Source organism: Hypomesus transpacificus, chromosome 14 (genome assembly GCF_021917145.1).
Source record: "Hypomesus transpacificus isolate Combined female chromosome 14, fHypTra1, whole genome shotgun sequence".
Lineage (NCBI taxonomy): Eukaryota > Metazoa > Chordata > Actinopteri > Osmeriformes > Osmeridae > Hypomesus > Hypomesus transpacificus.
The window spans coordinates 8137385-8162671 of NC_061073.1; the positions used below are offsets into that span (position 1 = coordinate 8137385).

The following is a 25287-nucleotide window of genomic DNA, read 5'->3' on the forward strand; positions in this document are numbered from 1 at the left end:
GAGTAATGTCAACCTAGTCCAAAAAGAACTACCTTTCAGTGGTTATTTGGTCACCCCTAACACCTGATTGTATATGGCCCAGTTAGCAGTCTTCACAACTGAACTTACCATATCATCATTTGCAAAGGGAAATGCTTATTGCAGTCATGTTCAGGCTATTGTGCTTCTGTGTTGCTCATCATTTCAAGTTTAAAAGAGGTTATCGCTACCACGGATGGTGAATTGTGCTCTACTTTGCAAGTGTCACTTTGCATTATCGGTGTAATCTAACTCCTTTAGCAGTGTGTGAAAGGCATCTATCATGACATGGAGGGTGGATTTACAAGGCAGCACTTACAGGGAAAAACCCTATAGTCCAGACAATAGGCCTGAAATGTAAATGTGGCTTTTTGGAAAATCCTTGTAGCGGTAACATACATATGTATGCATGATCATAGGAGATATATGCAAATGTCAGGTGGCATCTAAACAACCTTGGAATAGAGCATGGATATGGATACCGGAAATGGATCTGATGTGTGCTACAGAGCCACTGTGATGTGGAATCATTCCAGAATGGGTTGGATATGTAACTACAGGACCACTATAAGACCTACCATACTACAGAGAAAACAATGGGTCGGATATGTTCTACGGTACCATTTAAATGTGGGTCACTCAGAACCATGGAGAGTGGAGTGAAAGCATTCAGTTGCTAGTCTACATGGGGCTGGGATGCTGGTTGAACTGTACAAAGAGTACTGTAACTCTCACCTTCTATATTCCAGTTTGGGCCTCCAGCTGTGGTACAAAGTAATATATTCTTTAGAAACTTCTACAACACATTATCATTATATCTCAAACTCTATGGATGCATGTAATACACTGTGTGTTTGTAATTGTGATTTGTTAGGTGAAGACATTGTGTGCCTAATACTGTACACCTTATTTCATGCATTGCACTTAGTAATGGTCAGTAGCCTGTGTATACAATGCATGCTTTGTTTTCAAAATAAACAATTAAATACATCTTTAAAGACATAATGAAAGACCGGCATCTTCAATCCATATGAGTTATTTTAGAGAGTTTGAATTTCTCAAGAGAAATGCAGGAAAAATTGCCTCATGGAAAATATACATTGATCCTAGATCAGGTACAAGGATTACTTGTGCCAAGGGACTGCAGCAGTAACAGTAGGTGCATAGTGCTGTATTAGTGAGGGTCAAATGACATGACCAGTAGTGTGGAGCTTAACTAGGATACCCCTACCGTGTCTGATACTCTCATGAAAGATTCTGGCTTCATCTCTGTTCAAAGTCAGCATGGAGTCACTTAGTGCTGTAACCAAGGCAGATGGACACTCGCATGTTTAATCAGGAGAAATATGGTATTGTTCCGCTATCATGTTTATCAAACCAAGACTATCCCTCATCAACCAGTAATCATTATCGATATTGCAGGTGCATGTCACATGCTAGGTATTAGCTTTGAGAGATTAGGACTATTCGAGACAATTAACAATAGGTATAGTATATCTACAATTTTATTTTACAAATAACTGCAATGTAGTTGGAGTACAAGTGTTGCTCGCTGCTCGTATCCACTTATGAGCTTGTGTGTGCCTTGTGTGTAGCTTTCAATTCGAATGTGTATCAGACAAAGACAGAATGTCCTAGGAGTCTGAATCTGGCCGTAAATGAGTGCATCCCCGGTGACATTGAGGAAAAAGGACAGACAGTTATTTAAGATCACTGTGAAACAACAAAGACATTATTATGCTCTTCACTGGAGGGGGTGAGGGGATGGAGAGAATACATTAAGCAGATGCATGCAGTCACAAGAGAACATGCACATTTTTGGACAAGCTCAAAATCCCAACAGCAACCAAGACCATGCAGACAATAGTTTATTGAAACGAAAAACTCAAAACACACTTATTACAAAACAACATGCATTGATTGCAAAATGGGAGCAGACAGCCGTTTGATTTGCGACAACGCCTGAATGAAACTTGTTGTAGGGGAGCTCATGGAAACATGTCTTTAACTCAAATACAAATTACATATGACTACATAAACAGTGATTGCATTGCAACATAGATATGAGCCTACGCTCTGCATATTGGCTGTGTGGATTAATGACCAAGAGTGACTGTGAACCAGGTACTCCAGCTAAATGCCTGACTGCATTCTGCAGAACACTCAGTACTGAGTGGACCATGTGATTCAGCACTATTCTTTTACAGGCTAGCCAGCAGACTGCTCTCAACAACAACAGCTCTGAGGGCGCTTAAAAAAGTATATGTACAATACAGAAGTACTGACCTACTTCTTCCAAAGGCAGACACTTATCTTGTGTGCAGTGAGGAGATGAAAGCAGAGGTGTATCTGTGATGGGGGAATGTGTGACAGATCCTGCTAGTCCCTGATCACTCTCTGTCATTCTGTCATGTATGAAACAGACCTCTAGTCTGTAGACAGTTTCCAGATGGCAAACAGCCGCCTACGCTGTCTCATACATATTCACGGCTCATCCTCACTTCTTTCTCGTGGGGATTAGCAACGTCTCTTTTTTTCCCCAGCAGATCCTACTCCATTGTTTCCATGTGGAAGGCACTTCAAAGGTATGGTACATGAACACATAGTGTTGATTTAGTTTGTCTATTCTGAATTGATTGAGCCTTCTTCCTAGCTTGATAATAATGGTCAAAGGGAGTCACCGCAACATCAACTGTAGCAAACCTCTACTATCACAGAATACACAACAGATGCAAAACACCACAGGCAAAGGAGTAGCATACATGAACTCGTTGGATTATGTATCGGTGAAGAGGACATACGATACAAGATGAATCGCATGCAAAAGATCAAACATGACAGAGAGAGGAATACACACAAACCCAATCGCATGGACGAAAAGACACAAGACGAACTGACGAAAGAATCGGGTGAACAGATGAGTTAGACACGTTCAGTGCAGATGTAACCACAGTCAGTAGCATGCAGGTGAAGAAGATGGTCCAGAGTGTCGAGGTGCTGCGACAGTCTCGGGCTCCATTTACCTTCGCTGTCGGACATCGCCCCCTGCAGGTCGTCCATGATGAAGGCGATGTCGCGGTCGTAGCCTCGGGTCCGCGACTCCTCCCTCATGTGCTGCTGCACCTCAGGCAGGGAGTGGCTGGACCCAAACTGATCCCTGGAGTCAGCAGATATGGGCGGCAGTGGGCCAGCGGAGGCTCTGGCCATACCCATGGGCTCTCCCACGGGGCTCAGAGGGCTCTCCTCCTCCGAGTTCTGGGCCACGATGGGTATGCGCCCGCGGCTCTGGCTGATGGGCAGGCTGGTGGGTTTGGCTCGGGCCACCCCCGATGCAAACGCTGCATCGAGCGCTTCTCCTTCGGTCTTCAGACGGAGGGAGGAACTGGACAGGTCTGTCTTTATGGACAGGTCCAGGCCGTAGACAGAGGAAGGACGAGAGGAGGGGCGGGAGGAGGGGCGGGAGCGGGTGCCACTGGGGTAGGTGCCGTCGTCCTGGAGAGAGGACCTCATGGCGGGACCCCCTAGGCCCAGCGACTGGCCCAGGTTGAGAGAACCAGACAGGTTGGCCCCCAGAGAGGAGCCCAAGTATTTCTGCTGCTCTGTCAGATTCTTCCTCAGCCCAAAGGTGATCTCATCCTGCAGCAGCCGGGCTCGGGCTTCCAGGTGGGTCACCGAGGACGCCCCCGATCCCAGGAAGCTGCTGTAATCTGGCTCCAAGTTTCGGCTCTCCTGGATGGGTGAACATTTGGTCATCTTAGGGTCCATCAAGGCCTTCTTGTTCTTCACTTGTTTCTGGTAGAGCACAGCTGCGGGGAGCTGCTTGGCAGCTTGTTTCTCCAGGGTGAGTCTGCCGATGCTGTACTTCTCAGCCTTGGGGAAGTGTCGGTAGCCGGCATCGCTTGGAATGTAATGGGGCAGACCCAGGCTTGAGAGATGCTCCAGGCCCTCGTTGCCTCGTCTGAACTCCTGCTTGATCTGTTGCTTCAGCAGCTTCAGCTCGTAAGGCTCTTCCATCGAGTCCTCCTCTCCTTTCCCGTAGCCTTGGAGCCGCGAGGAACTGCCCAGGAACTCTGCCACCTGGTCGAAGGGAAAGACAATGCTTACCATCACCATAATCATCATACACTTTTCAAATGGGCCTTTTCTCAATGTCCTGCAGAGAACAAAACCAGAGGTACAATGCAGCGCTTGAATAAAGGAAGGCTATGCTAACAGAATGGATTTGGAAAAAAGCTCCATTACCTCAGCGGTGCGTCTGGCCTCGGCTGCCCTCAGCAGTCTGTCGGCCTTACTCAGCTCCTTGTCAGGCAGGGTGAAGCCAGAGCCCAGGCTGGAGGTGCCCAACCCTGCCGAGCCCTTGGTCAGCTCCCCTATGTCCTCAATCAGGACGTAGTTCCTGGCATTGTGGTGGTCAATGTCAGCATAGAAAGACTCAGCAGAGATGCTGGACATGGGGCTGGAGGCCATGCTCCTCTCCTCCAGCCCCAGCCTCAGGTCGAGGCTGCCATACTTGCCCCCGAGATGGGCCACCGCATACCCGCTGTCTGTAGAGGAGGGCACGATGAGCAGAGGCTGACTACGCATGACCTCGTAGTTGGGGGTGATCTTGGGCTCCAGTTCTGAGAGGGTGTTCTGACGCTGTTTCCCCTGAATGAGGAGCAGCTGAGCCTGTTGGTAGCTGCTGGGCTGAGCCTGGGAGTGGGAGGACTGGGGGTAGGAGAGGGTGGGGACGGAAGAATAGACCGACTGGGTCTGGTAGGGGGACACTTGTTGGTGGTAGAGAGATTTCTGCTGGTAGAGTGTCTGCTGGGGGTAGTGGCTGCTGGACTGAGTCTGAGGGACGTACTGGGCATAGTGGGAGTAGGGACTGGTCAGAGTGGAATACTGGGAGTCTGCCTCTGTCTGTGGGGGGATGAACTGGTCGAACTCAGACTGCGGGGCTGTCCGAGGTCTCTCCAGACCATGACTACTACCCCTGGCATCCCGGATGTTGCTGACCTCGCTGTCAGACATGTAATCTCTCTCCTCTGCCACTCCTTGTAGGTAGGCCCTCTCTCTCTTCTCCCTCTCCTTCAACAGAACCTCCTTTCGCCGATTGATGCCCATCTCCAGGTACCTGTAGGAATGAAAATCTTAGATTCCTGTGTTCATTGCTTTTTACGTTTCGTTTACAGTCAAACCAAACCGACAGGTAGATGAGATCAATGACACGTCTTTGCACACCATAGTACCTGTCCTATGTGTGTGCATGGAGGGACCTCACTGAATGATGCCTTGGAAGCCATTTTGCCCAGCTATTGGAATGGAGAGGTGAGAGTGAATCACGTGGGCAAATTGCTGTAGGGAATCACGACTGTGAAGATGTCGATGATCACGAAGCGTATTTCGTGGATGGGTTCACTGCACTCAGACTCTTCAACACAATTTTCAGGTGAGTAATAATCGGTGTCATGCACATCAATAAAGAAAACGTACCTCAGCTTGGCATCGATCTCTTTCTCCTCCTCATCTAGTTCAGCCTGTTTCTTCCTGAGCTTGGATGACTCTCTCTCTACCAGGTCAAGCTCCTTGTCGATGTCCTGCAGGATCTTAGCACGAGCCATGGTGGTGTTGCGGGCCAGCCGGCGGCGAGCAGAGTTGGTGCTGTAGCCTGAACGGCCACTCAGTGAGTCCTCTTCTGGAGGGGGATCCGGAAGAGTCCTTTTTACTTTCTTCTGGGAGCTGGAGGGGGAGCCTCGACCCTTGGAACATTTATTATTCAGATGTCAATGTCAAATTGATCTCCCTTGAGTGTAAATATATCAAAAATACAGTACTAGTCAAAGGTTTGACTTGTACTGAAAGTTCTGACACATTATGCCATTCAATTTTACGGGAAAATGTGTCCAAACTTTTGACTGGTACTGTATTTATCACTAGCAGTTTACTGTATAATAATGCTACACAGCAAATATATTTTTCCTACTTTAATATTTTAAGCAAGATCATTTCTCCAGGAACTTACAGTGTAAGGGTCTGTGTAGTGATAGGCTCCCAACCTGTCCTCGGTTGTAGGGCTGAGGGACTTGGGGTCTGACAGGGACTTTTGTCCTGGCTTCAGCATCCTGGGACTGGAGGAATACCTGGTGGGGTCTCCGGTCAGCATCCTCTGACCCCCCACACACTTATCCTCCCTGCCAAACTCTATGGACTTACTCTTGGACAGCGGCGACACAGATGAGTAGAGTATCTTGGGGAGGTCTGTCTTCAGGTGAGTGCTGTAGCCCACCTCTATCGGAGTGTGGTGCCTCCTGTCCGATGAGTCTGTCTGGCAGCTCAGACTGCCCCCTCTTTGGGAATTCTCGGGGGCGGAGATGTGCTTGACGATCTCCACCTTGGCATCCATCTGGACGTTGGGCCGTTTGAGGCTGCCCGAGTGATCTGTCTGGACGGAGATTTCCGCCACTGTCTGGATGGCTATGCTGGTCACTTTGGAGCTGTGCTTGCCCTCGCTGCTGTGCTTACGAGAGCGGCGGCGGGCTCGTGTGGGTGCATCCCACTCCTCCTGGTCCTCATCGTCTGTCTGCACGCTGGTATCCACGCTCCTCTTGTTGTTTCTCCTCTTCCTCCCCACGTAATGTCTGTCCGAATCTTCGTCGTCAGTCTGTACACCACTGTCCATGATCTGTTTCGACCCTGCAGGGAGCTTCTTGGTAAGCTGAAGCTGGTCCTCTTTCGGACTCCCTCCCTCCGGCTGGGTGGCAGTGGTAGCGGGGGAAGACTCATCCCTAACAGGCCAGTACTGGCCGTTATCCCCTACTCCTGCATACTGGGCTTCCAGCAGGTTGCCGGTGGTGCCTGTCGTTCCGTAGTGCTCCTCTAGCTGGCGCTGTAGCTGGAGTTGGAGCTGCTGGATCTGCTCGAGCTGCTCCCGCTGCTGAGCGTAGGTCTCCTGCTGGGCCACCAGGTGCGCGTGATGCTCCTCCTCCTGCTGCATGAGCAGCTGTTGTTTCAGAGCCTGCAGCTCCTCCAGCTCCCTCTGCACCATGATCTGCTCTTGTTCTCGGTAGCGCTGGATCTCCTGCCTCTCCCATTCCAGCTCCTCCGCCAGGCAGAGCTGCTTGAGCTTCTCCAGTTCCAGGAATTCCCTCTCCATTTGGTACTGGGCCATCTTACTGTCGTCCAGCCCAGGGAAGAGAGGGGAGGAGGTCAGGGCTTCCAGGGAGGCTGCGATGGCCTCCAAGGTGGTGTCTGAGTACATATCTGGGTAGCCGGTGATGATGTCAGCTAAGGCTGTGGGTAGGAACTCCTTAGATAGGCCAGTGTCCAGACTGATAATCTGACCAGGGTCAGTGGTGGCGATGAAGCCGTAGGGGTGGGGGGCTAGCTGACTCTGGAGAGTGGTTGTATGTGGCAGGGTGGAGATGAAGATGGAGCCGGGCTGAGTGGTTATGGCGTAGGTCGATGGGACAGGGGCTGCTATAGAAGAATAAACTATACCATCTGAGGATCTAAGACCACTATTTACACCAAAGCCAGCAGCTGGGACATTGGGATACAGATCAGTGTTCATCCCTGTATAGGCTCCAGCCGCCTTGCTGGTGTAGTCTAGAGCTTCACCTGTCATAATAGGTACAGGAATGTAGGAATTAGGCCACGAATAGGACGAGGTATCAAATTATCAAAAGGTTATGTTCATGCACTTGGGATTTGGAAGAAACAATCACTAGGCATGCATCTATCTTCATTTAATTTAGCAAGAAGCGAAGCCAAAGTATTGAGGGAGAACACGCAGGCACACGCATGCATCTGAAAACAAACAGAACAGAAATGAATAAATTAACATCAATGAATAAACAAATAAACATGCTCGTGAAACGTGAAATATTTTGAAACAATATGGCAGTGTGCAGCATTAAATAGAGCCAAACTATAGAAATAGCCATGCAGCCATGCTCGATCTCCTTGACTGTACATACCTGCTGATAAATGAGCTGCAGTCAGGTCTATTGCCCCATCGCCTGCTTCACTGAGATAGTCATATCCATGCTTAGGATCATAGGGGAACACTCCTGTCTCGGCCAGGTTCGTCTCTGACATGGAAGCCTTGATGCCATTGAGACCTTTGATGCCGTAGACTCCAACGTTGTCATACTGATAGTGGTCATCTCGGTAGCCAAATCGATTGTCCGGCTGAGCAGTGACCGGAGGCTGTGTCCTGCAGCTCCCTGTGAATGGCAGCTTGTAGATGACATCACAGCAGACACTCCTCCTTCCAGCGGTCAAGTCCACTGGCGTCCCGTCATCGTCCACCACGGTGGTAACCACCCCTGCGCTGGTGTCAGACAGAACCACCATGGCCTTCAGGGGTCTGGATGAAGACAGATCCATGGCTCCTGTGACCTCCAGAGGAATGGGCCCACCATTGGTGATAGCTGCAGAGGTCAGGGTCAGTGGCTGCCTGGTGGCTGCTGTGGAGGTGAGTGCGCCATAGGACATATTGATGGGAGCCTCTGTTTCAGTGTCTAGAACTGGGGTTATCAATGGGCTCACAATGGGCCGAGTATTCACTGGTCTGTACACAATCTGAGCCAGAGGCTCGAATGGTTTGTAAGTTGTGAGGGGAAGAGGCATAGAGGTCACATGCCCCTGTAGGTCCAGAGGCTTTTCAGCCAGTTCCTTGCTGTAGGAGGCGATGGTAGCTGTGCAGGTGACTATAGTGATGCTGTCAGTAACAACGGAAAGGGTAGTAGCAGGTGTGAGTTCTGCACTCAGGTTGACTATCTCAGGCTGCACTGCTGTGGCGTGTCGCCCACTGGAGTCAGTAGAGGAGGACTGACGACAGGACTCTGGGGCTGTCAGATCCATTCCAGAGTCTGTCATCTTCACACCCACCTTAACTGTGCATAGATCAATGACATCGCCAGGGTAGACGGCCTTGCTGTTCTGTTTAGGCATGGGTTGAACCATAGCTACATCTGGCTGGATGGTGACAGCACTAGCTATGTTGGGGACAGGGACCAGGGGGAACATCTCATGGACCACAGAAATGGTGGTTCTCTGAACTTCCGTGGTGACCACCTGAGTTAGCAGGCTGGGCAGGCTCACAGGGGGTTGTCCTGAGGTGGAGATGGAAGCAGAGTACATGTGGCTCATGCTGGAGACCACCTTCTCTGGCCCCCGGATCTCCTGACTCTCAATGGACTCTTGGTGGAACTTGGTAATGGTTACCGGTGCCACTGGTACAGACTGGTAAATCTCCTGGACTGCTGGCACTGACATTCCTCTGGTGTAGGCCTCGGTAGTAATGACTTCCAGGGGGGTTTCGTACTCTGATGAATACATTAACGTCTCAGATGCTGGCAATGGCGGCTGCACTCCTGGGGGAATGGACTCTCTTTGGTAGGGCATGTGTGTTACATAAGCCTCTACAGGCATCTCATGCTCTGATGACAGGGATATCACCTGAGCCACGCCAAGTGGCTGTTGCATGGTTATTGACGCCCTCCTTGTTGTGGTAAGGGCCTCAGTTGTAATGGAGGGTGTTTCGAACCCTTGAGGATAGGGACATGCTTCAGATACTGTATGTGAAGGCTGCATTGTAGAAGATATGGAGGTTCTCCTAACAGTGGTGGCCTCAGTTGCTATGACCTCCGTAGGCATCTCGTAGTCTTGTAGTGATGTCATCACTTCATCCACGACTTGAGGATGGAACACTGCTGGTGATATCGAGGTTGCTCTTGGAAGGGCTTCAGTGGTCACCACCTCTGTTGGCATTTCAAATTCTGGTTGTGTTGCTATCACCTCCATCAGTGAAGGAGACTGCTGCATGGCTAGTGGCATAGCCTCTCTAGAGGCCTGTGTGGTATATTCTTCAAGAGGTGCATCCTGCTTTACAAGCATTGGTATCACCTCAGCTACTATGTGTTGTTGCTGGGCCACTTCCGGTACTTGTGGTCTTCTGGTATAGGTCACAGTTGTGATGACCTCTGTGGGTGCATATTGCTCTTCTGGGAGGCTCACCACATGGGATACAGCCTGTGAAGGTTGGATCACAGAGGACTCGGAAGCTATTCTGTGTTGAATATGTGGTGCTTCAAGAGAAATCTCTGGCTCACGTGGCATTGCAATAATCTGAGCTACAGGCTGCGGTTGCTCAACAACAGAAGGTATTGAGGGTGTTACAGTCATCTGGGCATCATGGATTAGAAGTGGCTGAACTGCATCCTCTGGTTCTGGTGGCATTGTTATGACTTCAGATTCTGCTTGTGGGTGCTGAACAGCAGGTGATATTGAGGTCCTTCTTGCAGTGGCCTGGAGCGCTACTGTCACTAGCTGAATCTCTGGCTCTGGTGGTATGGTTATCACCTCTGACAGAACATGCTCTATTGGCTGGGCCACAGGTGGTACATACGGTTTCTTGATTGGGGGCGGGACAGTGTATAGCTGAATGTGTGTCTCCTGCGCTGATTGAACTGGTGCTACCTCAGTCACAGCTGTTGGGTGGTGCAGTAATGACGGTATGGACGGTATCCTTACTGGGGCCTGAGTAGCGACTCCCTCGAAATATGCCATTGGCGCAACTGTTGCTGTTGTGACTACAGCTGTTGGTGGTGGTTGCCGCACAGTGGGTAGAGATCCTCTCCTGACAATTGCCTGTGCAGAGAATGCCTCGGTGGGAGTCTGCTGTTCGTATGGGGTGGTCCTCACTGCTGGTGCTGCCTGATGTGTAGATGGAATGGAGCCCCTCCTGATAGGTGCCTGCACCGTTATAGCTTCCGTAGGTGTGCTTGGCTCGGAGGGCAGAGTTATCACAACATATGTCTGCAGACATCTAGTATGCCTGGGAGACAGTGGTGACTTGGGGGATGTTGCACTCAGCTTGGACTCTACTGGTGTGGTCAAACTGAGAGACAGGGCATTTGGAGGTTCTCTCGTCCTGGGCAGTGTATGGGCCTTCACATGCTGGATTGCACTGGCTTTAGGAGTCTCTGGAGGTTTGACACTTTCCCCTGGTCTGTGGCTGAATACCAGGCCAGCAGGGATGGACACGGGTTTTGGGGGCACAGGAGGAGGACCAGGGGACTTAGCCAAAAGGCTGGGACTTGCAGTCATGACAGCCTGTGACACAGTAACTACACTCGACACAGCTGTGGGAAATGAGGATGGGATTGATACAGGCAGCATTTTGGGACGTACAGCTGGCTTTGGTAAGGTGGCGGGGGGAAGTGGAGGAGGAGGTGGAGGGGGCTCTGTAGGAGCAGTAGGGAACGGAGCAACACTGACAACTACAGGCGAGGATGTGGCTACTTCCACTAGTTCTTGGGCAGACTGGCAAAGGGCTGATACGTTTTCCACACTAGGCACTATGATAACTACATGCCCTTGTCTAGTTGGTGCAACCACTTGTGGTAAAGAGGCATTTTCCTCCATCCTGGGCTGGATATCCACTACAAAAGACTTTGTGGGCTGATCGGATGAAGTTGCACCCATAGCTATTGTGGTGGTCATGGTAGGGGACACATGTTGGATAGCCCTGATGGCTGAAGGTTCTGTGGTGGTCTGGGGCAATGAGACAGAAGTAGACCGAGGTGGAGGGGGAGGTGGGACTTTTTTCTTGATGACTGTTGTTGATGCTGGAGCAGAAGGGGGCACCTGGGCTGCCCCAACTGCAGGAGATGGGGATTGAATAGCTGTCTGAATAGGGACTGAGTGTACCACTGTGGCCTGGGTCGTTGCTGGTGAAGTAACCAGAGCTGATACTGGGAGTGGGGCATAAGTTGAGATGGTTGAGACTAGGTCTGGCATTTGGACTATGACTGAAGCAGGAGCTGGAGTTGGAGTATAGGTTGGAGTAGAAACCATGACAGTTGTTGAAACTGATACTGCTGCTGGAGCAACAGTGGGGGTAGCTGAGACCACAGGTGTTGGACTTGGTGCTGACACTTGCACAGGAGCTGGACCCTGGACATGCTTCTGGGATGGAGAAGAAACCAGGTCGGGCATTTGAACAACCACTGAGAATGGGGATGGAGAAGGACTTGGGGCTGAAGGAGCTGCAACCTCTGCTGGAACAGGAGAAGTGAGGGGCTGGGTTGGATCTGACACCACATCTGGTATTGTGACAATAACTGTCGAACCTGGAGCTGGAACTGCTGCTTGAACAACATGCTCTGGCGAGGTTTGGCAAACAACCGCAATTGGAGTGATCGAGGGGGGAGACATATCAGCCAGAGAAAGAGCTGGTTCTTTTGCAGATTCTGGTGTTGGAGTGGAGAGTGGAGTTGAGTCTGAGGACAGAGGAGTTTGACCTTGGAATGAAGACGACGATGTAGCATTGGATGCTAAGCTTGAGTCAGGTGTTGCTGGTGAGGTGGGAGGAGACGCCTGCGATACAGGGGATGGCGTAGTGGTTGTTCCAGTGGCTAGAACTGGAGTAGATTTAGCTTGTGGGACCTCGCACACCACACTGAGAGGTTCTATCTCTGGTTCAGATGGTGGGGTATGCTCTGACCCAGGAGGAGTCTCCACTTCGTCTTTGGTCTCGGACTCATCACTAGGTGTGATGTCAGAGGACATACCAATGCCATACTCCTCCACCAGACTGTCATCCTCCTCCTCCCCAGAGGAACATTGGGTAATCTTGAGATCTGGTATGGGGAAAAGTGATCGCTTAAGGACTGTATCCTGAGGAATCATTGGTCTAGGAGCAGGAACATATTCCCCATCCGGAGCGCTAGGTATGATTACCACCTCAGGACGTTTGGGAGGCTCAGATGGTCTCGGTGGTGCAGGACGTTTCTTTTTCTTCGGCACCTCAGAGTTAGAATCAGAGCCTGGTGGGGCTTTCTCTGCCTCCGCGGTGGAGATGGTACCATAGAAGGTCTCTGCCGATTCTGGTGAAAGAGTATCCATGGTGGCAGACTGTGCCTGTTGAAACTCCTGTTCAATCAACCTCAGCTCCTTTTTCTTCTTCATCATCTCTTCGTACACTTCCTCTGGAGACCGGAGTCTCTTCACCGGTTCAGCAGAAGCGTCTTGACTTGGTTCCTCTTTAGGAGATACACTGGGTTTAGTTTCAGGTTCCTCTACTAAGGACTCGTAGAGATAGTCCTCAATTGCCATGCCTCCATACAGTGGTTCTACATCAGGGTCTACCTCAGGGTCTACTGTGATGGCCGTAGTTTTCTGAATCATGTCATCAAAGGCTTCATCTGCAGTCTTCAACTGCTTCTCAACGCCTGCTGCTTCACCAGGAGATTGTTTTACCGTTGTTGGAGGCTTGCACATTTGAGCTAGCCTGCCCTGTAAGCCCTCTGATTCTGACTCCATGCTGGGGGAGTAATCCGAGCCTGATGTCCTGCGCAACTCCTCCATCTCCTTGGCCTGCCTCAGCTCCTCTGTGGGTGATGCATCCTCAATAGGTGACAGGTTACTGGGCGAAGTCAGCTGGTTCTCTTTTCTTCTCTGAGTCCGGAGTTCATCTTTCTCCCTCTTGGACTTCTTTGAGCTCCTCTTTTCCGGTTTTAGGTCTCCCTCCCTCTGGTTCTCATGCTCCCGAAGGTGCTCCTCTTCCTCCCTCATCTCCTCCTCTTCGGAGGAGTCCTCGATGGTGGGCAGGGCCTGTCCGGCCTGCCTGTGCTTGGCTTTGCGGTGCAGTTTTCCCTCCCCGCCGGCCCTCCTGTGGCTGGGGCTGCTGTCGCTGTCCTCCTCCAGGGAAGAGGCAGATGTGGGGGAGGCTCCTGGAGTGAAGCTAGACACCTGGACGCTGGATGAACCGTCACCTTTTGACTTGTCATCCAGTGACTCCGTGATACTTTCCACCTCAGCATCCACTTCGTCAGTGCTCTGTCTCTGCCTCATCCTCGGAATGGCTTTTTTAAAGACGATGGTGGTCTCGGTTTCTAGTCTCTCCTCTGTGGTTGGGTCTTCAGGCTTGGGAAGAGATGGCCGTCTGGCTGGAATGCCTGCGTTATCTTTTTCGGGCAATGGCTCGGCTGTTTTAGGGATGTTATCCAACTCCAGCGTCTTTTCAGTGGTGGTATCCTCCTTTCTAAACTCTTCCTCATCTTCCGAGAGAGACATCTCTTCCTCGGCTCCGGTCATGCCCATTATCTGCCTCCGGATGAACTCTTCGTCGTCCACAGAAGAGTCTGGGCTGTCGGCTTGAAGGTCCTCACTGCTGGAGGAGGTCATATTTACCTTCAGCCTCCTTCTCTGGGGCTGGGGTGAGGGGGTAAGTTCACTCCCACTGCTCTCTTCCATGGGTCGGTAACTCAGACGCCTCCTCTCAACCTCCTCTTTTTTGATCACGATTGAGTCTGTGGTCTTGTCTGTCACAGGAGATTCACTAACCCCTTTTACCTCCTTCAGTTCCTCCTCAGAGGTGTAGGAGCCCTGTGATATGGGTAGGATCTCTGGATGGTCATGTTCCTTAGCATGATCTTCAGCCTCTGTCAGTTCTTGCTCTGAACTGGGGATGACTGGACTGGACACCACCTCCTTCACAGCAGTGTCTGCTGGAAGGATGTCTGGAACAGTGGTAAGCTCCTGTTTCCTTACTTCTTTCTGCTGAAAAAGAGTATAGAAAGATGTTACTCAAGGACACAAATATTTATTGTACTTTCATAAAATACTTGCAGTAGTCTGTAGACACTTGCCTTGCTATCAATCTCTGTTGTTGTCAAAGGTTGGCCTGTCTCTGGTGCTGTCTCTGGTGACGTTGTGTCTGCTGCTGCCATTGGTTGTGACACCTGTTGTCCAGCCTGCTCGTCGATCTTCTTCACCTGTGGCATTGTCGGTTCTACCGTTTGAGCCTTAGCTTCAGGTATTTTTTCTACCTCAGTGATTTCCTTAGGGGCAGACACTGTTGCAGAGATTGGAGGCAGAGGTTCTGGTGCTAAGGCTGGAGTGAGCACAGGGGTACTCACAAGTGGCTCCATAATTTTAGCCTCTGTCTTCACCTCTGCCTCAGCCAGAGGCTTCTCTGCCATGGGGACCTCCATCTTAGCTGGCTCTGCCTCCTTTTGCACAGAGGCTGGAGCTGGTTTCATCTCTGCCTTGTCTGGTGCAGGTGTGTCCGTCACCTCTACCACTGATGCTGCAGGTATGGGCTGGACCTCGGCCTTGGAGGCTGCAGGTATGGGCTGGACCTCGGCCATAGAGGCTGCAGGTGTGGCCATTACTTCTATCACTGAGGCTGCAGGTATAGGCTGGACCTCGGCCATGGAGGCTGCAGGTGTGGCTATTACCTCTATCACTGAGGCTGCAGGTACGGGCTGGACCTCGGCCTTGGAGGCTGCAGGTATGGGCTGGACCTCGGCTTTGGAGGCGGCAAGTGTGGCCATTACCTCTGTCACTGAGGCTGCAGGTACAGGCTGGACATCGGCCTTGGAGGCTGCAGGTATGGGCTGGACCTCGGTCTTGGAGGCTGCAGGTATGGGCTGGGCCTCGGTCTTGGAGGCTGCAGGTGTGGGCTGGGCCTCGGTCTTGGAGGCTGCAGGTATGGGCTGGGCCTCGGTCTTGGAGGCTGCGGGTGTGGGTTTGGTGAGGGCAGGTGCAGACATCTTGCCCATGTCTCCCAGCTGTCCAGACAAAGCCCTCTGAGTCTGACAGTTCAGGCACAGCCATTCCTTCTGTGAACACAGAGGTTACACAACTTGACTGGATGCCCAAAAAACAATTGTGCTACCATTTACACTATTTAGAAATAACCAATTATTGAGGTTATATGAGGATGATTCAGGAGTAAGTCACAATAGAGCTTTAGAATATGTTCGACAAAAAAATTGGATATATCATTTAATCAAGCAATTCAGGTATGAAATACAAAGTATTGTGAGCAAACACATTACCGACCAGGCCATACAGTAATCCAAATTAATCAAGCATTACAGAACAGGTTACTCTAGAAATAAACAATCACAAAATCTTATTTCATGGATTCCTGGAGTAGAAAAAGCAAGACACAATCAGAACACAGCTGCTTATATTGTTTAGGCAGCACATTTCAAAAAAGCTTACCTTGCAAAAGAACAAATCACATCTCAAAGGCCAACATTTTGCCGTTGAAACTAAAGCATTGACATCAGTGTGGTCTTTCAGCCACGTTTAATATCGGACCATTTTGTGAAAAGCCTTCCTCTGTCAATAGATAGCACAGACTGCCACTAGCTTCTCAGCAGAGCCGTCAGAAACACAGCATTGCGCCTACCTCTGCAGAGCCACAGCCAGAGCTTAAGCCATGGAGAGGAGCTGAGATGCACAGGGCAGAGGCAGAGACAGTCCCAAACGTATCTTGTTTATTAAATGCCTCTCCATTTTTATTACAGTGAGTGGGATAGAGAGTTATATAGCTACACACTTGGTAAGTATACAGCATATATGCAGGTAAAACGTATGTTTAAAATGATGTCGGAGCGCACATGCTCTTACTAGTGTGTCCATGGTTCACATACATAAAAAAAATCAAGAAACAGAAATGTGCATGTTAAGATATGAGTTCAATCATGTGAACTAATTCCCATGTGTACTTTGACACACAGACACACACTTCCTCTCTCTCTCTCTCTCTCTCTCTCTCTCTCTCTCTCTCTCTCTCTCTCTCTCTCTCTCTCTCTCTCTGTCTCTCTCTATTTCTGTCTCTCTCTCTCTTTCTTTCTTTCTCTCTCTATCTATCTCTATCTCTCTCTTTCTTTGTGTCTCTTTCTCTCTCGCTCTGTCTTGCTTTCTGACTCTGTCACGCTGTTTCCTTTCCTCTCGCTCATGGTCTCCCTCTCCATCTCTCTTTCTCTCTCTCTCTCTCTCTCTCTCTCTCTCTCTCTCTCTCTCTCTCTCTCTCTCTCTCTGTCTCTCTCTCTCTCTGTCTCTCTCTCTCTCTCTCTCTCTTGGAGATTAGTTCTGGTTTAGAACCCTGTGACGTAAATAAATAATATTTCATGGGCACATGTGCTGACTAGAGCTTTAGCCAGTGATGTAACCTTCCCTCTGTCATGTCCAGGCTTAGGCCTTTGCTTCCAATCCAGCTGTGATCGTGTCTTGTGGCTGTTAGCAGAAATAACACCCAAAATACCTACACTAACATGACCTGCACTGAGAAAATACTCAACCGGGAAGACAGGGTCAAAGGAAAAGGTCTTTGTGGATTACAATGTCCCCCTATGACCCATGGGCCCTTCAATGACCACAACCAGACAGACTTGACAGAGGGATTTCATACTCGAGAATGCATATGCGCACTCGTGCGGCGCTAGCTACCGACACATCCCAGTCATCTTGCAGAGTATATTATGATAGCAGCAGATCCATTAGGTGCTTTTGTGATCCATTAGGTGCTTCGGTGAAAGACTGAAATGGAAATGCTCTGTTAATGCACATAGCATTCACTGCCCACACATACTGGGATCTAACCATGTATAGTAGTTACCAAGAAGTTCTTTGAAATGACCATAATACATCATTCCTTCACATAGGACCATTCAATACTACCACTTCAACCCCTGAGACCAGAGCAATGAGACGGAACTGAATAGTATCCCCCCAACTGCTTTGTTCAGTCAACAATCTCCTAGTTGTATTTTGCTAAGGCGTGCCTAAGGGACATTGTTCATACTTTCTACATGCACTCCATTGATCACACAATTCCACATAATCCAAAGCAAAAACTGTTATTCTGCGGTCAGAGTAATTTAGTTGAAAACCAATAGAGGGGAAACTACTCTAATTGCAGTCGATGGCTGACACCAGTCGGTCTGTTTTGAAGGGAAGGACCTTTGGGTTCAGCAGGCGGTCTTAACACAGTAACATGTTCTTTCTGTTTCATAGGATTACTCAGAGACATGGAGCCTTGACACTGTACTCAACATCAGTGCTGCAGTGTTCAGGCAACGTTGAATAACAACCACAGCACATTGTTCCTAATCTTTTACCTAACGATCTACATTGAAAGAGAAAAGTTCAAAAGATCAGTCTGTCAGCACAGATATCCTGATAGATAAAAGCATGCTATCTCCTCTCTTATACGCCGAGGATGTAATCACAGCTGAAGAATGCTGCTCCTCATACATATGCTAATCAGCCCAAGCATGTCAGCAGTGGGACCAATCAGGCGATTAATTGGTAATCAAAAGCAAAAAAACGTCCTGCTTCTCTGATCACCTCATTCGCCATCACAATACCCTCATCAGGGGAGAGGTCACGTGTTTTAGATGGGCTGAATGTAAAAAAAAACATACTGCTACTTACCAAATACGAAAACTAACCATTTAATATGCTATCCTGTTTCAGTGATGAAGCAGGCATGTATAATTGTTGTTAAATAAACTAGACCTGAACGTTTTTACCAAAATAGTATTATGGTTGACTTAAATGTCTCATTGTGATTCTGATCATAAAAGTCTCCCTTACTTGATTACATTTAATACTATCAATCAACAATGTAATTCAATTCAAGGTCATCTACATTTTCTCTGTGTACCATATACACCCTTACTTGTTCCTCCAGCAAAAAAAATGATGTCTCAGACATGTCCTTGGCTGTACAGAACAGCATCACAGCCAAATTAAAGTAACTCATGAAAAAGTTGACATTTTGAACTTTCTTTTTCCCGATCTAGCTTCTGTTTCTTTGAACCAGTGCAGACTCGACAGAAATAGTTTAGCAAACGTTAAGATAAGAAAGATGAAACAACACTGTCCCCAGATGGCTCAGCGGCAACCATGTGTTCCTGCGCACCTCTGCCCGCTCCCACCCTCCTGCTCTACCTCTTTCTTTCTCTTTCCTCTCCACTCTCCCTGGCACACTTCTCCAGACAGCCTGCTGGCCCCAGTCCAAGGCCCAACATCTAGCCATGGACCCTCTTTGTGTTGATAATCCAAATGAACGACAGCTGGAAAGTGTGATTACCGGAGTTTGTGTGAATAAATAACTCTGCTAATGAAAAGTTGCCAACTGCACAGTGTTAGGTTGATGCCAACGTAGGTCGGTGAACAATAGATAAATATTGGGATGGCGGTCACGCCGGTCACCTAAAACAACAGCCTGTGTCCCTATCGCCATGCAGTTAGCCGACGGATGCAAAAGTCATCTAGTTAATAAATGCGAACAAAATACCCTCAGACACACCTTGTCCGCCTATTGTTTTCTACAACACTTTACATTCAGTCATTTAGTAGCCACAGGGGCTACTTTCCAGTAGCCCCTGTGGACCTGGAGATGCTTGGGAAGTGAGCTGCACACTGCTGGGGTCTGGACGCCAGCCATCATCCCTTCCTTTAATTAAATCTGTTTGCTGGGTAAAGACTAGGAGCCAGGGGTGGAGAGCTGCAGGAGAAGGCATTGAGTGTGATGAGCCTCCGAGCAGGATTAGCCAGTCGGCCCTTCCCAATGACAGCACTCAGAAAGCTGTGCCGACACACCCACACACGCTCGCATGCCAGAAGAGCCAGCACTGGGGTGGATCTGCTGAGCTCTACACTAAACTCTCGTCCCACTGCCCCCCCCTCCCCTCACCACCACCACACAGCACACACCACTACACGCACACATACACTTGATTCAATGTGAAAAGAGCTCAAAGAAACAGGACAAAAAGGATACTTGATTTTCAGAAACTGCGTGGGGATGAAAAACTGTGAACTCATCAATCCACCTAAAACATGTCAACGGCGTTGTACGAGTCTCCTACTGTATGTGACCATCTGCAAGGCATCACTTGTTAAATGACAGGCGGAATCAATCTTGTTCAGCCTCAGCCTCAGCCTCAGCGTTGATGTTGCACAACACAGGTGTGCTACACAACAAACATGCTACTGTAAATCAAATGTGAAATGAACGTGCCGGCGCATTCCTTCAAAATGTTGTTCACAGGAACAAAAGGATTGCACCACACCACACTAACAGAGCAACACCCACACTTTAGATTTGTCTTGTGCATTATCCTGTGTACAGTCACATTGCCACTTATCCCTGACTGGAGATTTGTAGTTGATATTAACAGAAGAGATGGACCCGGGGTTATAGGCTACACCAATAATTTTGAGCCGTCAATACCCCTCCATTCTTGTAGAGGCTGGAGCCGGTTGGTTCATTATTGATTTCCTGGCAGACTATTTGGCAACTGTTGTAGCTGGCTAATATACTTGGCTTTCAACAGCCCCCACAGAGCAAAGCAGAGCAGTTCTCCTCATAAATCAAGCCCACTGATAACAGGGTATGTTGACCCACTAATCTGCAATAAGCAGAGGGTTTAGTTCTACCGACAATGGACAGAGGCCCCCTGCTTACTCCAATCTGACAAATGCCACGTCAAACAACTTTAATTTGAAGACAAGAAGGTAGGGGGATAAAATCTAGAGGTAGACAAAGAAAAAGAGAGATGGAAAGAGAAGAAGGGAACCTCTATGAGGGCGTTAAGGAGGCCGTATCTCACAGGAGATGTTCTATTCCCTCTCCTCAGACTAACAGCCCAGCCTTAAAATAGAATCCAGCAACACTTTCATGTTTTGGGGGAGATTTCCAGCTTGATAGACAAACGTCACCACTGAAAAGTGCTCCAAACATCTGCACTCTAAGCTGGCCTAAAATATAAAGAGGTTTTGCCCCAGTAGATGAAAAGTGCAGTGGCATTGGCAGACATGAATAAACGCATTTAACCTATTCATGCAGTCACATGATAGTCATAATTCTTCTAATGCTGGGGACACACTATACAATGTTTTTAATCTTATAAGATTTTCAAACTGTGAGAGACCACAAACATGAGGACAAAAAATCCTAAATGTAGCCGTTTTGCTCCCACAGTGTGTGGTCACTCTTAACACACCTCACACCAAGGGAACATCTGATAAAATCCGCGGAATCATCAAGATAATCGGGACATATGTTACCTAGGATTGTCGGAAGGGCCGATGACCCTGTGGTGTGTCCCCAGCATAAGACAGTATAAGGACCAGATTTTTTTTGTCATGCCTGGCTTTCCCTGCAGACAGCCATGCATTAGCTGTGGGGGGTTGAGGAGGATGGAGGTAGAAGAAGAAGCAGAGAGACAGGAGGCACAGGAGTAAGCAGCCTTTAGTCTCGCCTCAGTCACTATTTTTATCACCGTCACAAGGTGCACCAGGAGTCTATCTTTATCACCGTGCCAACAGACTTGGGCCTGCCTATAGCCTACAGCGGACAACATCTCAGCCTGAACACTAGCCTAGGAAAAAGTCAGGGCAACTCGGGATAAAAACCATGCAGAGTCCTTCCGTCCACAAACATGAGGACGGGTTAAATGATTGCTGGGCCTGTGGATCGGAGATTATGAAAGCATGTGATGACTCAATTTGTCATGGAGGATGGATGAGAGGTTTGACAAGCAATGCCTGCCTCAAAATTCTCAAGGTTATTCAAAGGGCAAGCAATGTGGCTTACTTGGCAATTGACATGGGCATGCATAGTGCTTCTACTGTATGTGACATTAAAGCACCTCAGGCCCAAAATGCATGCGAAATGTGAAATTGAATTACAACTGTGACCATTCATACTATAAAGCAAGGAGATCAATTTGCCAATGAGGTGGCAGGAGTTGGCTATTCCAGGGACTCTATTCATTACCATTGTAAGATCCCAGTTGCTGTCAGACAACACTCAGCTCTGACTGCACAGCCAGGAAAACACGTGTGCCCTAGATAAGAGGAAACATCCACTCACAGGCCTTTGATAAGATCAGCTGGAATAGAAAAAGAGAGATGTAGGAAGCTATGGGAAAATGGAAAGACTTGCTGCCGGCACTTGCCCTCTTTGAGCCCCTCCCTCCACACACACATACCTCCCTGCCTCCCAAGCATACTCATTGTCATCCATGTATTGCTTGTGTTGGAAGAAGGCTAAATCAAGACAGCTGTATAATTTCCAATGTCTTCCATAGGAAGTGAACACACGCATGCTACAAAAATCCGTTTTGAATCCGTGTGGGGCCAGCTACCCTTGCGGTCACTTGTGTTCCCATCCTTCGGTGTAAAGGCCAGGCTATTTCTGAACCCTTCAGCCTTTAGACAGATTGGTGTGGAGGGGCGTACACAGTAGAACACACACACACAGTCCCCATCCCCCTTCCCCTGGCTCACTGCTCTCCGTGAAAGTCACACGGAGTGTCAATGATGCAAGCGCCTCATCACACTGGGCATTATTTTTCAATTACGGCGTGTCAGTCAGGCTGCTGTAAATCTTTCTCCCTGAGATACAAGCCTAAGCACAGTAGATCAGTCACCACAGAGAGGGTTAGCCTCACCATCCAGATTTACTGAGACCACTGGAGGCCTTGTGAATGAACAGGGGGCCAATACATTATCAACGGCAAATAATTACTGATTGTTGATTAACTTAAATGTAACCATTGCATAAATCTACAAAAAAAAATGAGGTAATTGAACACAACTGCTGCTTTGAGAGATGACATTTAATGCCGGCTTCTTTCAGATTTAATCTGATGATATTTTGGTTCGGTTTGTATAGAGGGAACTGAGCGTAGCATCTCATTAGAAAGGCATTAGCATCAAAAGATGACCTTTCACTGAAGCCTCCAGTTATATGACTAAGAGAGGTCTGAAATTACACATTATTGTATCGGTGCGCATGTAGACGACTGTGTAAACACTGACATCATAGTGATGGACTTTGCCCTGGTCTGGGGAGGAAGCAACTGTACTGGAATCGTATTACTACAATATGAAAACCAAGGAAACATTCTGAGTCACAGTGCTTCCACGCAATCGGCATGGATAAAAACTGTGCCATTTTTCTCATGCACTGTTGATCACAGTCTAAATGTATACAAAGAAGAAGTATTCTGATTTCCTATGGGAAACCCCTTCCAGACCCTTGACTTATTATTATGACTGAGTCAACCCGAAAGTCAATGAAAAACGAGAGCTGCAACCCGAACAACACTTGGCCTGCACCAGTGAAAGCCAATACACACGTGAGATGCTGGGAGCAATATCAATGAAGAGGAGGGGAGGGGCTGAATAGGTGGGTGCAAAAGCAGAGGGATTCACTGATCTGTGACGGCAGCAGATGGCCTGAAGGGAAACGTGTGCTGCCGTACAGTACAGAGCTGAGCTGGAGAGGCTAGATGTTTGTGTTTGGTTTAATCCAGCTAACCCCCTCCTCATTGGCATATCACAGGGTTCTGCCATCTCTCACTGGGGTTGAGAGTCCCCATCCACACAGTCAGTCAGCCAACAAGGCGCATGGAGGCAGATCCCATCTCACTAATGCTGTTGCACAACAGTCAATCACTTTAACACAGTTGCAGTGCAGCCGGACTGCGAGGCAAACCTCGCATGCACAGTTATGTCATATCGCATTTACTTTGGCTTCCCCATCGAAGGGGATTTCCATGAGAGATGCCACACAGAGTGCCATAGAGTATGTTTTTAATTTGGTTTGAGGTTCTCAAAATATGTACACTATTCATGGAGATTACAAAGAGCTGTTGCTCTCAGACCTATGCTAATGCATACCCTGGGCAGCTCTCCAGACAAGCTCTCCCAGAAATTCCCCATTGCAGGAAGCCGTCCCTCATCTATAATGTGCTTTTACTATGACATCCATCTCCTCTCCTGTAACAACAGCTCCAGCACAACAGCAGGAAGAAAATTGAATGTTCTTTTTAAGACTCAAACGTACCCACCATTACTCTGTCCTCATTGTAGCACAAGAACATTGAGAACCCATGTAGCTACTGTCAAGGGGGGCAGGCACTGCAGCTTCACAAGGCAGAAACAACACATGCTCTAGCGCCCACATCCTCCCTCTTTGCCTTCTCAGGCAGCTGGATGAACTGTGAGCTGTCTGAACAAGGAAGCCATGGCCTGTTATTATTCGTCATCAGCAGCTGAAATCACCATGAGCGTGAACGACGGCAGAGGGAGGGCGACGGAGGTTCACTCCCTGAGATTTAGGAGACGGAGAACAATGCAGCTTTCCAGCTGTGCCCTCCACACAGACATGGAGATGGACGACGATACTGCTGGTCTGCCATGCCTGATTGAATCCTCTATTCTGAACAGCATCAGTGTGATTTGAATAACAAACAGCAAGAATAGAGTGGCCCTTTACATGTCAACACAAGCTCAAAACAAATCCTATATCCGAAATCTCAAACATGAAAATGTCATGATTGATGACAGTCTATTTCAGTTAATAGTTAATCATTTTAGTACCATACCTTATTGCTGTGAGGCATGGGGTTAAATCCACATTGGTTGCAGACAGTGCTCTTGCATTGTGTGCAGGTGTTGTAGTTGGGAGGGTCCTTGGAGCCCACATTGATTCCCACCTTGCAGAGAGGACAGGTGGACTGGCCTGCTTTGGGAGCTGGTTGGGAGGCTGCTGCTGACTTTGGACGCTCTGATGGGGTCTTGTCCATTTTGGCCTGTTCTGATGGAGGAGCCTTGGTCTGCTGGGGTTGCTCTGGTTTCTTCTCCTCTGCTTTCTGAGCAGCAGGTGGTTTGGTCTCCTTAGCAGGTGGCATCTTAGGAGAGGCCTGAGCTGAAGCAGTCACCTTGGGGGAAGCTGGAGGTGTGGGGCGAGGCTCATCCTGAACAGCTGAGGTGATCAAAGTGGAGGCAGAACTGAAGATGGAGGAGCCAAAACCAAACATCTTCCCAGAAACTGACTCTGCAGGCTTTGTGGCAGCAGGCTGAGATTTAGCACCACCAAAACCAAAGAAGCCCCCTGACTCCTGTTTTGGGGGCTGGGCCTGTGTTGGAGCAGCTTTGGCAGGAGACGTTCCACCTTTGGGGGGCTGTGGCTGAATATCATGCTTTGTAGGAATCGTTTTGGGTTCCGGTTTTGCAGCTTGTTGAAGCTGAACTTGTGGTGGTGCGGCAGGAAGATTCGATGAGCTAGGTTTTTCCTTTTCAAATAGCTGTGATGGAATAGTAGATCCACCGGCCGTGGATGAAGGTGTGGCTGTTTTTGTCTCTGGTTGCAAACCAATAGCAGGTACCTCTTTGGATGACACATCTGGATGTATCTTTTTGGGTGAGCCTTCAACTGGAACAGGGCTTCCAACAGCAGCAGGGACTCCCTTCTGGATTTGAGCTGAAGGTGGGAGCTCCTTTCTAAGTGCTGACGGTTCGGGGGTTTTCGCCTGTTGAGTAAGAGGTGTCTGCGCTTCCTTTAGAGGTACAGCTGGTGTGCTGGGTTTATTGGGCGAGAGCTGTGGTTTCATTGTGGGGGGTCCTGGGGGCTCCATTCCTCCAACAGCTCTCTGCATTTGACAAGTAAGACACAGCCAC

General features: G+C 48.9%; 1 protein-coding gene across 1 annotated transcript in view; it reads right to left on the bottom strand.

The window, feature by feature from the left end:
- LOC124476374 (protein piccolo-like) overlaps window positions 1–24647 on the bottom strand; it is a 40468-nt gene extending 15821 nt beyond the window's left edge. Inside the window, 11 exon segments of the mRNA XM_047033493.1 lie at window positions 1250–1318; window positions 3042–4095; window positions 4261–5134; window positions 5494–5759; window positions 6023–7617; window positions 7977–9551; window positions 10537–10791; window positions 11716–12065; window positions 12512–14568; window positions 14658–15632; window positions 24213–24647. Of these exon segments, the coding sequence (XP_046889449.1) occupies window positions 1250–1318; window positions 3042–4095; window positions 4261–5134; window positions 5494–5759; window positions 6023–7617; window positions 7977–9551; window positions 10537–10791; window positions 11716–12065; window positions 12512–14568; window positions 14658–15632; window positions 24213–24647 (9505 nt within the window).
- Window positions 24648–25287: the final 640 nt, after the last annotated feature.